Source organism: Temnothorax longispinosus, chromosome 2 (genome assembly GCF_030848805.1).
Source record: "Temnothorax longispinosus isolate EJ_2023e chromosome 2, Tlon_JGU_v1, whole genome shotgun sequence".
In the NCBI taxonomy this organism is placed as follows: Eukaryota; Metazoa; Arthropoda; class Insecta; order Hymenoptera; family Formicidae; genus Temnothorax; species Temnothorax longispinosus.
Window position 1 is genome coordinate 19,373,770 of NC_092359.1, and position 17,246 is coordinate 19,391,015.

Genomic DNA, 17,246 nt, shown 5'->3' on the forward strand with positions numbered 1-17,246 from the left:
TGGAGTCCTTTTGTGCGCGACGTGTCGCCGGGAAAAGTTAGGAACTTGAAACTCCGGAATATAAAGTTTGGTCAATGATAACGTATATCCGTGATAATTAAGTTTTGAAGAATTAAACTTGTTTATAGAAAGTTCAGTTTGTTCAGCGCTTCTACGAAGGAGACTGTTACAACAAGTTGAAAACGAAGGAAAATAAAAACGCAATATGCACATCAATAAAACGCGGTAGTTTCGTAACTATGGAAATATAGAGACGCGCGTTGGAGTATGGAATATAAATTCACATCCGTTATGCAGTTAGCAAATCCTAATCGTAGCGACGGTAGACGAACCCGAGATTTCACGGCGATGAGATCATTCTCGTTACGTGATTATTTTACCAGAGCTTGCAAGCGCAGACATTTTATCGCGCCATTTCACACACGCGGTCCTTAACGAGTTATGCGTTATGTTAACAGCGTGCATGAAAATAATTATGTAAAATTAATTTGTTTGAGATATCGCGCGAAGTTTTTTATCTGCATTATTATGAATAAAATCGTGAAACTGCTATTGAAATTTATTTATTTACCATTTAAACAAATAAAATATTGTTTCTCTCTCGATATTTTCATGAACATATTGTATTTGTTTATTTTCTGACGCGTCGTACATATGTTTTGTTAAAATAATAATTTTTTCTTTTTTACTCCGGATAGTATAACTTTAATACAGTTTCGTTGCGAAATGAAATCAAGGACCGTAAGATTTGAAGTTTGAAAAAAAAAGAAGTCTTGTACTAAAATATAGATGTCTTGTTATCTCTATTGCACAATCGGATTTTTACTTATGCGAATATAATTCCAATTGAAATGGAATGTTGATAGCACACGCAATACATAGAATTAAATTGTTCCGCCAAAACGATTCGGCTCATTTTGGTGTAAATGTCTTATTTGCATATCCCGTTTACGTACGTAAAAGAGGCGAGATCGCCCTTGAAAAACTGTTATTGCATCGCGCTCAACCACGTTTATATCTGTTGAAGCTCTGCGCATGAAAAGCGTGTGAATCACGTTACGAACGTTTACATAAGAAAATATGTATATAATAAACGTTTACATAAAAAAATGTGTATATAACAATTGCGTGAAATTCGACACACAAAGAACATGACATTGATGGTCTGCAGTCTGCAAAGAAAGTATAATAGTTTTTTTTTTTAATGTAATGATTTTCTATTGTCAGATGTAATAATCGCTTTTAATATTTATTTATTTTAAAATATGAAATTTGACAATTTTATTTGCAAAAGTTGACACGTACGATGAAAATTGATACTATGAGAATTGACGCTGGATTATTTACGAGAAGAATATGAAATTTCCCTTCAACTTGACCTCGTGGGGTTACCGTGATCGATATGACTATTTTTAAAGATGTTACAGTGTGTCATCGCGTATGTCGTTCAACGACATTCACTCTTCGTACCTTATACATCGAATACATCAACATCAGCGTGTTAAATTTTAAAAGCACTTTAGGGATATTGGAAATGAAGCTTAAATATTTCAACTGGTACCTAGTTAAAAATAATAAAAAATTACGACACGTAATGGCGTCCCATTCTCGCTAAAGAGATATAGATTTCAAATCCATTAAAGGTATTTTCAAGAATTACAAAAATGACGGGTTAACTCTCCCTTGGTATTTACCGTAATAACAGATTTTATTATTCCTGCATGAAAGGAATTCGCTAATGATGACGCGAGTAAAATATGGATGAGAAAATTAATCGGGAAAATTACTGTCGGCCATTGTTATCCATTCTCTCTCATTTCTCTAGCGAGATAATAAAATTGTCCTCGCGTGCGAAAATGCTTTGTTACCACCGAGGAACATTGAAAAGTGAATTGCCGGAAATTAAACTATCGGGAAAAGCCTGCGGGGATCGTATCCGAACCGGATGACCGAATCCATGGCACGAGAATAACCTGAATAACAGATTTTCTATCTAATTGCGCAGAGTCCTGGGTGGAGCTGGTGCCGGAGCCGCCGCTTGCGGCCCGGACAACCCCGACGCCGTTCAGCATCACCGGCGAACGTGAATACCTGCGACTTCTCAGGGAAGCACAGAGGGATTCCACACACTCGTCCGCGAGGCATTCCCTCGCGTCCTCGCGCCGGGATACCCCGAGGGACAGGTAAGACTTTATTTTCCCGATCTTTTATCTTGTTTTCCAAACTACTATAGTTCCCGATGGTTCCCGACGCCTCGGCGGAGACCGCGCACTTTTCCGTACTTCAGAAACTCCGCGTTCTAAGAAATAAGGAAGCAAGCAATTTCGAAGTAAGACACTGTTCTGTGGAAGTTTGGAAGAATCTTATCGATCGCCGATTGTGCGAAACCGAATTAGGATTTTCGAGAATTGCGACGGTTGTAGTTGAACGTGGATAATTCTATGATCGAAGTTTACTTTTTCCTGCGGGGCTACGCGCGCGATCGAGTCGACGAGCGGGGATTTCGAAGGCACTTTGAAACAACCATATAGCCGAGTCTTATACGTATACTCTCGGGGTAGTTTGAAGGCTCGGCCAACACAAAGCCGGCCGTTCAACTTGATACCTATAGCCACTCGAGTCCTCGCAGACACGTAGTGTGTCGGCTTCTCCCTCGCGCTTATCCTGCGCGCGAGTACGAGAGAAAAAGTCCGCTTCCGTTCCCTTTACCTCTTGGGAAGGGCTTCGTATAGTGGGAAAATAAACGTCGTGAGTCAGAGGCGAGGAGTGACGATCCGTGCGCATGGAGAACTACTTTTTTTTCGAGCCGCTTCGTCATCGGGACGGCTTTAAGGTCGCCGCGTAGATAAAAGCTGAAAAAGGCGAATGACCTAAGCGATATTGCGCATTGGCGAATCGCGATTTATAGACATAACATTAGAACGGAGATTCAAAATCATATTTAAGAAACCAATTTCTCGTTTTTTGAATTTTGCGAACGCGCGATTGGTTGGAAGTAATCGAAAAATGCCTCTGCGAAAGGAATGTTTCAACCGGAACATGTACGAAATAAATGAATTATAAAACATTGTGCAATATACGCGTATTAATCACAGTTTTTTTTCAATTCTTATTTACGATAAATTATTCGTTTATTAATTATAATAATTATTATGTTATGTTACGTACGTTCTTATGTCTTTCTTCCTTTTTCTTTTAACACAAGATTTGACATTTTTAAATCTGCGTTTTTTAAATCTAAAAACATTATTTATACGTCTTTTTTAAAGAGACAAACTTTTTTTTATACAGTCAAAAGAAGAATTTAATCGATATACATATAACTGCTACTAATTCGGCTTGATACATACTTATACTTTCGAATCGGCTTTAAATAGTGTATTAAAACAACTTTCAATCGCGATCATATCGCGATGATGTATGATAGAAACACGCCGCGTGTCGCTCGCGAATAACAAAAAGAGCTACAAGTAAATATCTATATTTTTACTTTCGGTGTTCAGACGGTCAAATTAACACGCGGTTCTTAACACGACTAAAATAGCGCCATTGAGAGACGCGCAAATATCTTGGCAGGAGAACAACTAACGCGCCTTTGTACGATTTTCTGACAAAGGAAGTCTTAACGTCTCTTGTGCACAAGGTGTCTGTGATTTGCTAAAAAAATATCCGTCGCGAATTTTCTGACGCAGAGAGTTGATTTTTAGTCGAAAATTCGCGAGAAATGTTACAGCGAAGGATACCTGCGCGATATTCCGGCACGTCATATATAGCGGAGAGAGACATCGAATCGATCTGTATCCATATGGACCATATGTGTATATGTGCATATGTGGGCACGTGTAATATTACCTCGAGCGTGAAAGTCGTCGCGATCCTGTTATTGACAATACCTCTGCGCAACAACGAATATCCATTCGAGCCTCGAGACGACTGTTCCGCGGACGACATACATCGTGCACATGACGGCGAAATCGCTTTAATCCGCTTTACTGCTTCGCGTACCCCGCGCGTATCGCCCGCCCGCCGGCGGTATCCTTGCGAGCGGCGAAAGATTTTGGACACAAGGAAGTTAGCACGAGTCGTTAAACCGGTTTAGCAAACGGCACAGCCCCAATAGGGCTCAAATAGTAAACGTTTTAACTTACACATGATAAACTGACGTCCGTTAAATGACGTCTCTAACAAAAAATTAATCATGTTTTATATTGAATGGATTAATAAATTTTAATTAAATGCTATATAACATTAGATCACGCACAACTAATCGCGTTTGACTCTCAAAGCTTACTTTTCCTTGTTACTTATTAATTTTAATATCGAGAGTTTTTAGTTAATTAAGTATTTATTTAATAAATTGTGATTTAAAAAAAATAAAAAACTACAAGAAGTTTTTTATATATTATTATATATTATTTCTTCAGGTGGTTATCGTTCGCTTTTAAATTATACAGATAAATATTTTATACGAATATAGAAAAACAGGTTAACTAAGAACCGGGCGCGGTAAATAATGCCCAAAAGTTTTATTTATTTTTTCTATTTTACATATCTTCCAGCATTCCAACCTTGACTGCGCGCCGACTAAATTTCTCAGACTTTGAAACACACAGCTCCGGTTGGAGTAGTAAAATTCCCCCCCCTACACCTAATTAAATCGATTCGATTTAATTTTCAAGTTTGTGTTTCAAGTTTTGACAAATTTAGTCGGCGCGCAGTCATCAAGGTTGGAAGATATGTAAAATAGAAATAAAAGTAAAATTTTTGCGGATGATTTACCGCGCCTGGTTCTTGGTTAGCTCGTTTTCTACATTCTTCGTGCGGATTTCCATTGGAACCTACACTTCGAATTTTAAATATTTTATATACAATTTGCATTAACAAGATACTATATCATATTTCTTTAACTCTCGTATTTGTCTAGCACGCGCCGAACTATTCACCGCCAAACGAACAAAAAAAATTTGCATAATCATGAATTTTTCATCAATATTTTTTTGACAATTTGTTAAAATTGAGTGCCGATTATATATACACGTATGTCCCAGGCAGGTAAACGAACATTTATCAGGAGTTCAATTCCGCCAGGCCATCCGTATTAAATTTAATCAATCGGTGACATTACGCGACATTACGTGACAATAAAGTACGCCAGATTGCATAAGATATGTCATCGAAAATCATCATCGAAAATACGAAAGAGAGCAAGATATTAATCGCACCGTATCTGCGTGTGATCGCAAAGTTAAACATCGCGCGTTTTATCTGACTGAGAAAAAAAAAGAAAAATCAAAGTAGGAGAGCCGATAACGCGTAACACACGTGTGTACGGTGCACTTGATATAAATGCGCTTATCGCGACTCGCGGCTCTTCACTGGGATGCATCGATGTGATGACGATAGCGATTGCGTCGCTCATCTTCCTCGTGATAGCGATGCCAAAGCGCAAGGATGACCGCAGCGGCCGACCGCATTGCGACTGCGAGCGTCCGTCGCCGTCGGTAGGTTCGATCGGGGGTTTGCGACGCACCCACCGATGGATCACGCATAATACGCGGGAGGTCGCGAACTTCCAAGACGACGCGTTATCGGCGTCGCCTTATCGCTCGAAGGAAACGAATTGGCGATAAGCGACTTGACGACACGTCTCAGCGATTCTTGCACAAGTCAATCAAAACGAAAGCGTATGGAGAAAATTAAGTGCCTATTTTGCACTCCAGAGAAATAATATGATGAAAATAATGCAATATATTTTTTATCGGGTTTTTAAATATATATATATATATATAAATTCCGAGATTAATTAACTGTGTAATTCGAGTTAATACTTTACTTTCACTTTAACGCATTTACTTAACCCTCCGTAGTCACACCGGGTCAATTTGACCCGAGCCTGAACTTTGGTCGTAAATATCTTGCGCGTAACTTGAAAATTGGCGGGCATGACGCCCTCTAGCTGTAATTAAAAAAAAAATTTTTTTTTTAAACAAATTTTTCGCAAATTTTTTTTATATGTTAAAAATTCCTGAGGCCCTTCTTTTTTTATAGCAATCAATTTAGCAATATCGCAAGTGCATTCGAGAATTTTTTCAACACGATCGGTGGATAAATGGTCAAATGGCGAACGGTCAAAGTTCGTCTCGGGTCAAAATGACCCAGAGTGACTTCCTTGTTTGAAAAAATAGGTGTGACTACGGAGGGTTAATGTAGCGATCAATTCCAGTTATGTCATTCGAAGTATTAAAAACAATTACCAAAGGTACATTTTACCGAATATATTTTAATTACTCAACGTTTCGAACTAACTATAAAAGGAGTACGCGTATAGAATCGTCGTAGCTTTAGATCGAATAAATCGTAGCGAAAGATAAAAGTATTGAGTATAACGTCGGTTGAATAAATAAGCGTATACGCAACAAAATCGGTGGATTTCGCGACGAGACGTCACCCCACTCGCCTGACCTACAAACTGCGTTTATGGATCGTAACATGTCGTTTCCTTGAATTTGCAGCCCGAAGAGCCCGCCGAACAGCCCGAACACGGAACTCTCGACCGAAGATGAGCTCAAAGGAGTCTATATAAATTATGGCTGCAACAAGGTCAGTTTCATGCAATCGATTCTTCACCGCGTATTCTTCATGCAGTTTATGCGATCCGGCTTGGCTATAGGAAAGCACGTGCGCGGGTTTATCTCTGTGTATGCGTAGCTACGCTTATCTCTATTATATCGCGTGTTATGCGTTCTCGTAACTATCGGAAGTACCACGAGATCGATCGAATCGTCCATATCATGATCGGATTTTCTCTTGTAAAACGTCCATCTCGCGTTGCGTTATGTATCATTCTTTTACTCGATACACTTTACTCCAACGCGTTCAATAAAGTAAACAAACTCGGACGTTATACCTACTTGAAACAAGGACGAAGCTTCAACTGTCGCGCAAAGTTGACGAAGTCTAGTTTGTAGATTATAGTCGGGCTTGGAGTACCTCGGTACAATTTATTATACATTATACATTTCTCGGCTTTGATTTGAAACCCTACATATTACATATGGGTCTGTTTTGTATCGCTGAACTGGCTGCACTGGTTCAGAGTTTATCTTTTTCCTTCCAATGTGGAGTAAAAAAGATAGACACTGAACTAGTGCGGTCAGTTCAGCAACAGAAAACAGATCCATCGATATAAATGAACGATTTACACAATTTCTCTCTTTCATCCGTTATTGATTTAAATGAATGAACATTCGTCAACTGTTTAAGTTGATAATTATTTCTAAAAAAAATATTATTTTTGAAGCGACGTAGATTGTGTGCAAAATTACTTCGCAAATGGCGCGAGTCAAGGAGGAAATTTGAAGTACAATATATGCAAACAATTTTCATCGAAGGTGTAGCGTTGGAGAAAATAAAGATGGTACGGGAATAATATCGATTAACCCGAACCTCCCCACCGAACATGCGCGGGATATGTCGATACCGTATTTCACCTATAGGAGCGATGCGCAACTGGTTTTTATCGAACCGGACCGTTTTCTCGCGCGCGTATACAAGGTCTTCGGATCACTGACTCCATTAGCGCCGTGCCCCTCGTAACCGTGAGCCACCGCGAATTACCACGTGTTACCGGGTCGGCACAAAGCCTAGCAATCGCCGTTGCAATCTCATTTCTCCTTTCGCCCGTGTCCCAGTTACTTAGGGACGAACGAAATCACGTTGCGGCACGGCTCTTGTCCGCTCCTCCGCTCGGAACGATGATCTTCGATATTGCGCAATACGGTTCTAAGTTGGGATCGCCTTGTTCGACAAAGCATGCGGCGTCTAACAATAAATCAGAGGACCTCACGCGTGCACATTTAGCCGAGATATTTTTGCGCGATATTTAATTCTTCGAAATTTTATCTCGAATTATTACTTAAAATTTTTATATCCATTTTATATCCATTTTAAATTTCAAGCTAGATTTCTGGAATTATATATCCGTCATATTTATACTCGCAAAGAGCTTTAGCGAGTTAAAGTAATATCGAGATAAATTAATTAGTCATGCGATGACACTTATGCTTGAAGCGATTCTTGTAACCTATGTGTGAAATGAAGTGTTCGTGTGGACATAGGCAAAAAAGTCAGATCGAAGGAATATCGTGTGTTATAACATCCTCATGTTGTGTATAAACGTTTAAATTGCGCGGATGAGGTGCGACTAACAATAAGACAATTTACATGCAAATACGACGTTAACTATATTCACGCGCCAAGTTGGCGAGAGTTTCGATGATATTTGCGCATCTCCGCCGCAACAATAGATAATTATTGAGATACTTTTTTTCCCGCGCTCTCGATTTCTCAAGAGATATCAGAAAGTTGCGCGATAAAATTTTATCGCGACCTAAGCCGCGATATTGTTTTCCGCGGAGATTGTCATATCCGCGCAGAAAATGTCGCGGATGATTACGGGGAAAAAAAAGGACGAATAGATTAGAGAGATAATTTTTCAAGAATTCAATGTAGCCGACCCATTTTTCTAAGTTGATAAATTCAATCCTTAAAGTTGAATCTCTTCAATTTATCGTCGGAATTGCAGTAGAATTTTTCTTAGCAGAAATTTCCAGGACAGTAACTTTACAATCTTGACATGATCGGCCATAATTCTATTAGACAAGTCGAAGGACGTCTTTGTGTCTGGCAATCTTGATAACTCTGCTTGAGATATTGCACGACGATTTGTTTGTAAATACTTGAAGAGGTTCTCCAAACATATTAATCTTTAATCATCCTTTATGTCGCTTGAATGTATAGTTTCTCCATAAATCCGATGTCCTCATAAATCTATTTCTTTCTTGCAGCTCCATTTGTGTTTTTTCTATGCAAAAGAATGAAGTCGTATGGAATAAACACGTTTTTAAACGATCACGTTCCCAAGTTAGTTTTTGTCATGCAAACAACATTTGTTACGTCCATTCGCTCGGCTTTTTATCGGTCCGTGTAAAACCGAAGAGACATAAAACAAAACATTTATTTGAAAACGGTGGAAGATACAAATACCATCGTGCCGCGATAGCTTTTGCAACGGGAATACGTTCCTGAATCGTAAAAGTGTGATCGATAATCGTTAGTCGGTAGTTGCGACGTTTCTTCTGTTTGCCCACCTTTTATCTCCGCGCGGAGCACAAATAGACGTCGTTATCGGGATTAAGCAGCTTCTCGAGACCCTCGAGACAATACGTAACATCTTCGCGGGTGACTCGCACAAAGCCACGCGAGGTCGAGATCGGCTGGAATTCAGTAAATTGTTCGATAAAGCTGGACGCGCGCGGTGTCTTTATTATGCTACGCGACGCGGACGAAAATAGTGACGAGGATTGACTGTATCGCGGTGTGTGAGTAACAGCGATAACAAGTGGATCGTGTAAGGTTTTTCTTCCATGAGTCACTCGCCCTCGCCGTCTTTGTATCGCGTGAAAAAGACGCTGCCGCCGACACGCGCGCGTGTTGCCTATCTCCCCGCTCCCTAACGTTTTCTCATTGGTTTTTTCCCCATTTCTCCACACGAATTGCACAAATTTACTTGACGGTCTCCGCTTATCGCTGCGCACTAAAGTTAAATATAAAAATGACGTTTCTAAGAAAATATTTTATCGGCGCATTTTCCTTTGTAACGTACTTTTGTTTTTACACAAAGACCATACATTCGTAGAGATAGGAATTGTTTGTTTACGAGCAATTATTAGAATTGCGTATTTACAAACACTTTTAGGAATGACGTGTCTATTAGCGAGAATCGTTCTACAAACATTGCATGTTTGTGCCTAGATGAAAATTGTTTACGTGTAACATATGTGTGGCTTTTTTCTAAGATGCTCCCTCTCTCTCTCTCTTTCTCTTTGCATAACTGGGAATATTTAAATTGATTACACTGCCTCTCACTTTCCTTTTTTTACATTAATTACGGCACGATATATCATCATCAGGAAAACGTTGCACTTTTATTACACCACCTCGTCGTTTTCCAACTTTCATCATTACGTTGGCGATTTTTGTAATGTACCTACCTCCTTTCGGATTTGACTAGTTAATAATAAATCACTCACTCATTTTTTTCGGATAAGATATGAAGGTCCCAAGCAAATAAATCTTACATTGAACAAATCCCGGAAAAGATATATAGCCTTTCGAATTACGAAGATTAAGACAATCTAATTTATTGTTATGTCGGCTAAAGGGATTACATCGGTTGTCAAGAGTCGTGTCCCGTGCCACTGCGACAATAGCCGAGATGAAAAACGGTAAATCGATCCGGTAAGAACCCGCGTTGCACGCAACGGCGACCACGCGATCTCGTAAGCCGATCGACGTGTATCCCGCTTTTACTCTTCTTCTGGTATATCGGCTCGCAAACCGGTTGTTGCGCGCATTTCGAGTGAACGTATTCGCGCGATCGTGTTAATGCGTTGCGAACGCGGTCGAGATATTCTGTATTGTATACGCTAGTGACATGTATGTAAATTTATATGTATTTATAGCTAATCCTATTTATTGAACTACATCGCGCAACGCGGCGACAAAACAAAATATTTTATCGAACAACGCATTAATAAAATCCATTTAAGGGTTGACGCCCTACATTTTTCCCACGTTCGGCCGTGCTTTTATCGCACGCGATATTTGTCAGCGAATCAAAACGCCGACGCAAACGTATATACCGTATTAATGTATTAATATAGCACAGAATGTAATGCAGCTCCGCTTTATACGCCAGAGTGTTGCGGTGGCGATTCCGTTCCGTTGTAGCGTATATTCGTATAGCGTGGAATGCAACGGATATGAACGGAACGGATGTGGAATTTGCGGCATGAAATTGAATGATTAAAGTATATCCGACGTCGATCGGCATTGTGAGAAACCGCCCTCGTATTATAAGTATTTCGTCAAACTTGCATACGGAATGATAAGAAACGCATGTAAATCTCGGCAGATACTTTCGGTAAATGTGGACCGAATCGAAAAACGCGGATTTAATTTGTGATTAATTATTACAAAGTTACTCAACGTGAAAAAATAAATTACATTCGCAATTTTGATTGAAATCATCTTTGCGGACGAAATCAAGGCAATCGAGAATTCTCTTGAATAAATTTTCTCGCGTTCCGTGGAGCTTCCAAAAATCTTGGAGCGCACATTTACCGGTTTATTTATTGAATCCTGGTCATTTCCGAACGTGCAATTCTTGCAACATCGGACGGTATTTCTGGGCACTGAAAGGCATCGTCTTTATTATTTCTTTTGCGAGACCTTTCGCTCTCCATGCATACCGGGGGAAAGCAACGATTGCGTAATCGGGAGTAACGGATTGTCTTCGCGGCGCTCCTGTCACCGTGACGTAACTTTAAACTTTATTGAACCGGTCAGCCCGGTCGAATAGAATTCAATGGAGATACGATGCCACGGCGACGCGCCATTGAATGATGTGACATTGAGGACCGATCGCGTCACGGGACGCTCTTCAGCGTCACGTGGAAATTGATAAGCCGCCGCCGCCGCCGCGCGTTTCACGCGCGTTGCACGTTGCGCGCGTGCAATGTCGGGGAAGCGCGCGGACTGGTAACGCAATATCTTTCCTCTCGCGCTTTTCGTGGAGAATGCGGCGCGGCTCGATAGTTGGTTTATTTAAACTTCCGTCCGTTGTTTACGCGTACGCCATCCGGCGCGAGGTGCATCTGGTAGCCTGTGCGGTGCTATCCGGAACTGCGCCTACACCGCGGAACACCCAACATGTTCCCACATTCCCCGATTGCCGCGAGTATATAGACGCGCGAAAGCGTTCGCGGTAGTGGAACGAGGACTCTCGACTATTGTTTAATTGTAATGGTTAATTGCACGGGAAGTATCGCGACCTGCGTTCCCCGGTTGCGTCGCGATTAAATCGGAATTTCAAAAGGAGAAAGTGCCTTACTGATTTTATCGGAATAAGTTATCCTTTTCAGGAACGGCTGGAAATACGTAACTTGATGGAGATTTCGCGAGATAAAGAGAATCGCGAACGTCGAAAATCAAATGATCGAGAGAATTCAGTTTTGTTATTAAAATATTTTTCAGCTGTTCCAGTTACGTAAAGAATCTGTAGTCAGGAGAAAAGGATGGCATTAAACGACTTTAGAGACGCCTCGTTTATGGGTATCGTTAATGAGCCGTCGCGTCGCGTCGCGTCACGTCACGTCGCCTTGTCTTACAAACCGGTGCGTTTCGCGGCCACTGCGCTTCCTACGTCGTGGACCCCTACTCGTCGCCGTCGGCGGCGGCGGCGGCGGCAGTAAGAAAAGCGGGGTCGGGAAGGCACGCGTGGAGGCAACTCTCGGGAACGTCGTAGTACCAACTGGCCAATAGCCGGTCGTGTCGTGCTCACGCCATGCACGACGTCGGCGCCGTCGTGTGAATCCATTCTCCTTTCGGACGCCGAGCAACGTTTTCGATCCGTCGACGCGCGCGACGACGCTCTGTTGACTTTCCCCAGCTTTGCGCCGCGAAAGAAACCGGCGCGGCGTAATTAGCGCGCGAAGGGGGAAGTGGGTGGGTCGCGGAGTACCTAGATTCGGATCAATCGGACGTTTAAAATTAACTCCGGGCTACTGTCGTGGGTGGAAGTCCGAGTTGGAACTTCGCTGCTTCGTCATTTGATTCTCGTCGATTGCAGTTAATTAAAAAACTACATAATATAAATATATACATATATATGTAATAAAATGCGCATTTTTTAATTCTTTTTCTGATCTTGTCCAAAAAAATTACGTCTTTCGATCGCTTTTGAACGAGGTTTCACTTAGAGAAATGTTATTGTATACTTAGAGAAGAGGAGAAGCAGGAGAAAATTGGATTAAGATAAGGAGGACTAATAATCCCAAGGATTAAGCCTTGTGTTGCATCGTGTTGCATCGTGTCTTGCAATCTTGGTCCGGAACATCTGTTCCTTTCGTATCCGTATTTTTTCTCTTTCTGCCATCTGTTAAAGACTAGAAACTTGTTCTTCGCGTTTTCTAGAAAACTAAAAGAAAGAATCGCGCGTATAGAGCGATGTGATTTGTGTGTCGAGAAACAATTGTCTATAATATCAATGTAACAATATCAATAAATAAAAATATATCGCTCATTCGCAACAACAACGACATAACTAAGAAATTGTCATTGAATTGGTTGCAATAGAATGGTGAGAATTTAATACACTTGATAGAGGAGCTATAATGTATTGCTTAGATACTTTTGTTCCTCTACAATCAGCTATTACGTCAAAATCACATTTTACAAATAATATTACAAAATTTTAATGATTCAAAACATTCAAACTTATTTTCTGGAAAACTTAGTTTTCTGAGTTATGTTATTGTTGCGGCAAATGGGCGATTAATACATTTCAGCGGTAAATTTAAGTGCAAAATGCGACTGCGACATAAAATTGAAATACAATCGAGCCATAGTCCATGCGACGCGACGTCTCGGTCTCATTGATCAAGTGAAACATTGCAATTTCTCGTTCCCAATTTAATAATTAAAAATGACTAATAAAATTTAATAAATCTAAAATTTATTAAATTTAAATCTCAGATTTATTGAATTTCGTTAATAATTAAAGTATTAAATTCGAGAACGAGAAATTGTTATGTTTCACCTGGACCAATGAGACTCGGACGTCGCATTGGCTACGTTCGAGTGCATTTCAATTTTATGTCGCATTGCACTCCTATCGTCGTCGTCCTGACGACGTGTAGTGGACACGCGCGACCCAGGGGACCCCGGGACGATGATGAAAAGGAGAGAAAACGGCAATGCCATAAAAGTTATTTATAACGGCGACGCGCGGTTTTTCGTGATCGACCAACGAACGACGGCGCATTGCCGTGACGCTTCTCTCTCGTAATCGAGAAGCGTGATATACGCATGGATCAAACTGATTAAAGAAACCGGCGAAACGTGAAAAGCCGTCGCACATGAATATGCATATCGACCGTTTTTCGTGCGCTAGTCGCGTTATAGTTGCGTGCACGAGTTACGCGACGTTACTGTCGCACGAAGGCGGTTGCCGGTTTTTTTTCCACGTGCCCATTAAAAGTCGCGATAAAGAGAAAATTAAGCCCACGGTATACAATTGTATGTTATATGCTTTATTATACGATTTGTTAGACGATCTACTTTATTATACGATTCTCGAGTGGACGATAAAGTGATCAGCGTCGCAAACGACTCGAGCAAGTCGATGTGCGTTCAAAATAAATACCGTCGCTTCGGAAACTCGTGGCGGCGATTGCTCGGATTATTGAAGTTATCTTCGCGGTTTATCGATCTCGCGCCTAATATAACGTTGGACCTCGACGAAGTTATAGGTGATGAGATGTTTCCTGGGTAATTCCCGTACTCTTCGATCGGAAACGCGAAAACAATTCGCAATTTATCTGCCCTTCGATCGTCGTTGTTCTGTTTAACTGATCATCGTCGTTCGATGATCGGAAGAGCGTCATGATTCTGGTAAAGTTACGAGACTCGTCGCGCTCTTCTACACGATAATGCGCGTTTGCATGCGCAATCTTTGCATTGATCGATTGATTGTCCGGGTGAATCATCGGGGGATTAAGCTTTATCCTAGCAATGACGAAGTGCTTTCTGCGATCGTAAACATCACCTTCTGACACCGACACGACGAACAATGGCACGTGGAAGCGTGCGTATTTTAAATAGATCGAGCAATGCCGTCTCGGAAATACTCCGAGACGCGGGCGACACTGAATGCAGAGGAAGTACCCGGGGATGAAGTGGTACCAAACTTTGATGTAGAATACAGTTAAGATGATCGTATAAACGAATGTTTTGATTATGGTATCCTTTACATACTAAACTATTTGGATTCACTGCACTTTTATGGATCTTGATTTAGTGTAAAATAATGCAAATTTTTACAAGAATGTGGTAAATCTTCTTTGGTAAATTAAAGATGCATTTATTTCTGTTTACACGCTTACATTTTTCCTTAGCCTCTATCAATATTTTTCATTATAATCAGTGATCTCAAATTATGTATTTTTCAATATTGGAATGCAAAGTATAGTAAGATATAAAAAAAAAATACTCTTATACTAATGAAGCAAAAAGAAAGAACTGAACAAACGTCGATTAATTTTTCTGCGTTTAAATTAATGTCTGTCTCGATGTCCGTTGATATTTAATTGCTGTAAGTTGATGATTTATCGATCGCGGAATATTCCTTTCGGGCGAATCGTAATTCAGATCGACGAGCCGAGCGAAATGCAAATTGCTATTGTCTAAATATAGAGACGGCCGCGTGGTTACCGTTGTTAAGAAGATTGGGCTTATCTATTGGACGGTAGCCGGACGTTGTCTCGTATATAATGAACTGTATCGCGACCGGCAGTTTCTCGAGTTCGCCCGTCGTCGTTCGCTCCGGCAGAGAGGCAAGAAGATAATAATACAAAGCGTAACTTTGTTACGCGTCGGATTTAATTCAAGAACACATCAGCATTGAACCTTCTTGTCTCGATACTCGATTCCCGTTAGCGGCTTGTTTTTCCTTGAGCGATATGCAGATAATTATGCTGCAATTACTCGATTATGTATCGAGTAATACCGCGGAAAGAGAGTAAACACAAAGGCGCGCGCGCTCCGCGAAGCTTCTGCGACCGATGTACGGATATGTAACGCAGGTTCCCGTGCTAGGGGCACCGGGAGGCGCCGTTTTCAACAGACGCTCCGCGCGAATCGTGTGACTCACAAGTTTATCTTTGCGCGTTCTTGTTCTGTCGTATTGCGTATTAAATCGATGACCCAGTTCGAAACAGGGACCGGAGTCTCTCGGGAAATGGCATCAAAAATTCAAATCTCGATACAGACGCCTGCTCCGAGTTCCTCGCATCACACGTTCCTGCTTCCCCCCCCTTTCCTCTTTACCACCGTCAATTCGCACCTTCCCCAGCAATCGTCTTTTCCATTGTTTACAACCGGCGTTCGCGACGTTTATGCGCACTCGCGATATACTGCGCATATCAGAGATCCGGTATACCACGACGTACGTATAGATAGATACGTGTGTGCGACGCTGGCGGAACGCCAAAGGTCATCCTTGAGCATTCACTTTTTCCATGCGACGCGACGCGATCGCCATTCATAGAAACAGAGTACCCTCGCACGATTAATTCCTCCTCGCTTTTTCTCACCCATCTCTGTCGATCTTCCCCTCCGATGTATTTCCGGAATGATTGATTCGAAATCTGTCTTATAATCGCGAAATGTTTCCTCTATTAAGATCATTCTTAATAAGGCGTACTTTGTTCTGCTTCGCAGGAGGGCGAGCTTCTGGAGAAGAACACGGATTGGATCTACGAGTGGAGCTCTCGACCGGACCAGGCGCCTCCAAAGTACGGCAAATGAGACTCTTGATTTGACGCTAAGCGGTTTAGCATTAAAGGAGCTTCGATGCGAGACAAAAATGATTTATGTTTCTTTTGATTATTACATTTAATTAGTTTTTTTTCTTATTAGAGCTAAATGTATCAACCATAGAAAAAACCATAGAAAATATCTACATATTGTTACACATTATCGCAATTTGTGAAGGATTAATTTGGATTAAAAACACTTTTCTTTCATATCGAAATATTAACATTCGCGAATGAGATTCTTACACGTGTCTAATTGCCTTGATCGTACTTCAGAGACTGGAAGTTCAAACACCCGTTGGGCAGTAAGAGAAAAACGTATAGCATCCGCACCGCGAAGGTTGGCAAGAACGGATTGTTTTCCAAGGAGGTCATTTACACTCTATTCTTCACGAATCTTTTGTCTCTGCTTATTGGGACCGGTCTAGGGTGAGATATCATTTATAACGTTCAAAATGTAATATTAACTTAATTTTTTTATCCTTGAAATATTACTCACTGATTTCGATTGTGTATTATTTCGAAGAAAGTTCTAAATCGAGTATTCACGATCATTATTAATCTCATCGTGTACTATATCCCATTATTATTGTACCATTATTATTAGTATTAATCAAACCGCATTAATTTTGATTGGCAGTCAATTTTAGATACCCTATAACTAGAGTTCTTCTAATCAGAGTTTGGTCACACGGTAGCAATTGGTTCGTCATTTCTTGGCAAAAGCAAGAGAAACAGAGAGAGAGAACTATAAGAGAGAAAGAAAAAGCGATATGAATGTATATCCTTCTCTCTCGCAGAATTTTGCCA

At 40.9% G+C, this 17,246-nt stretch overlaps 2 protein-coding genes across 3 annotated transcripts in view; one reads left to right on the top strand and one right to left on the bottom strand.

Annotated features, from left to right (window-relative positions):
- Positions 1–17,246, bottom strand: part of Paip2 (polyA-binding protein interacting protein 2) — an 87,817-nt gene that overhangs the window by 14,386 nt on the left and 56,185 nt on the right. The window lies entirely within an intron of this gene.
- Bnip3 (BCL2 interacting protein 3) overlaps positions 1–17,246 on the top strand; it is a 30,300-nt gene that overhangs the window by 10,755 nt on the left and 2,299 nt on the right. For both annotated transcript variants that reach the window (XM_071771468.1, XM_071771470.1), the window contains exons 2-5: positions 2,006–2,183; positions 6,513–6,600; positions 16,342–16,415; positions 16,713–16,865. In XM_071771468.1, coding sequence (XP_071627569.1) covers positions 2,006–2,183; positions 6,513–6,600; positions 16,342–16,415; positions 16,713–16,865 — 493 coding nt within the window. The remainder of the gene's footprint in view (positions 1–2,005; positions 2,184–6,512; positions 6,601–16,341; positions 16,416–16,712; positions 16,866–17,246) is intronic.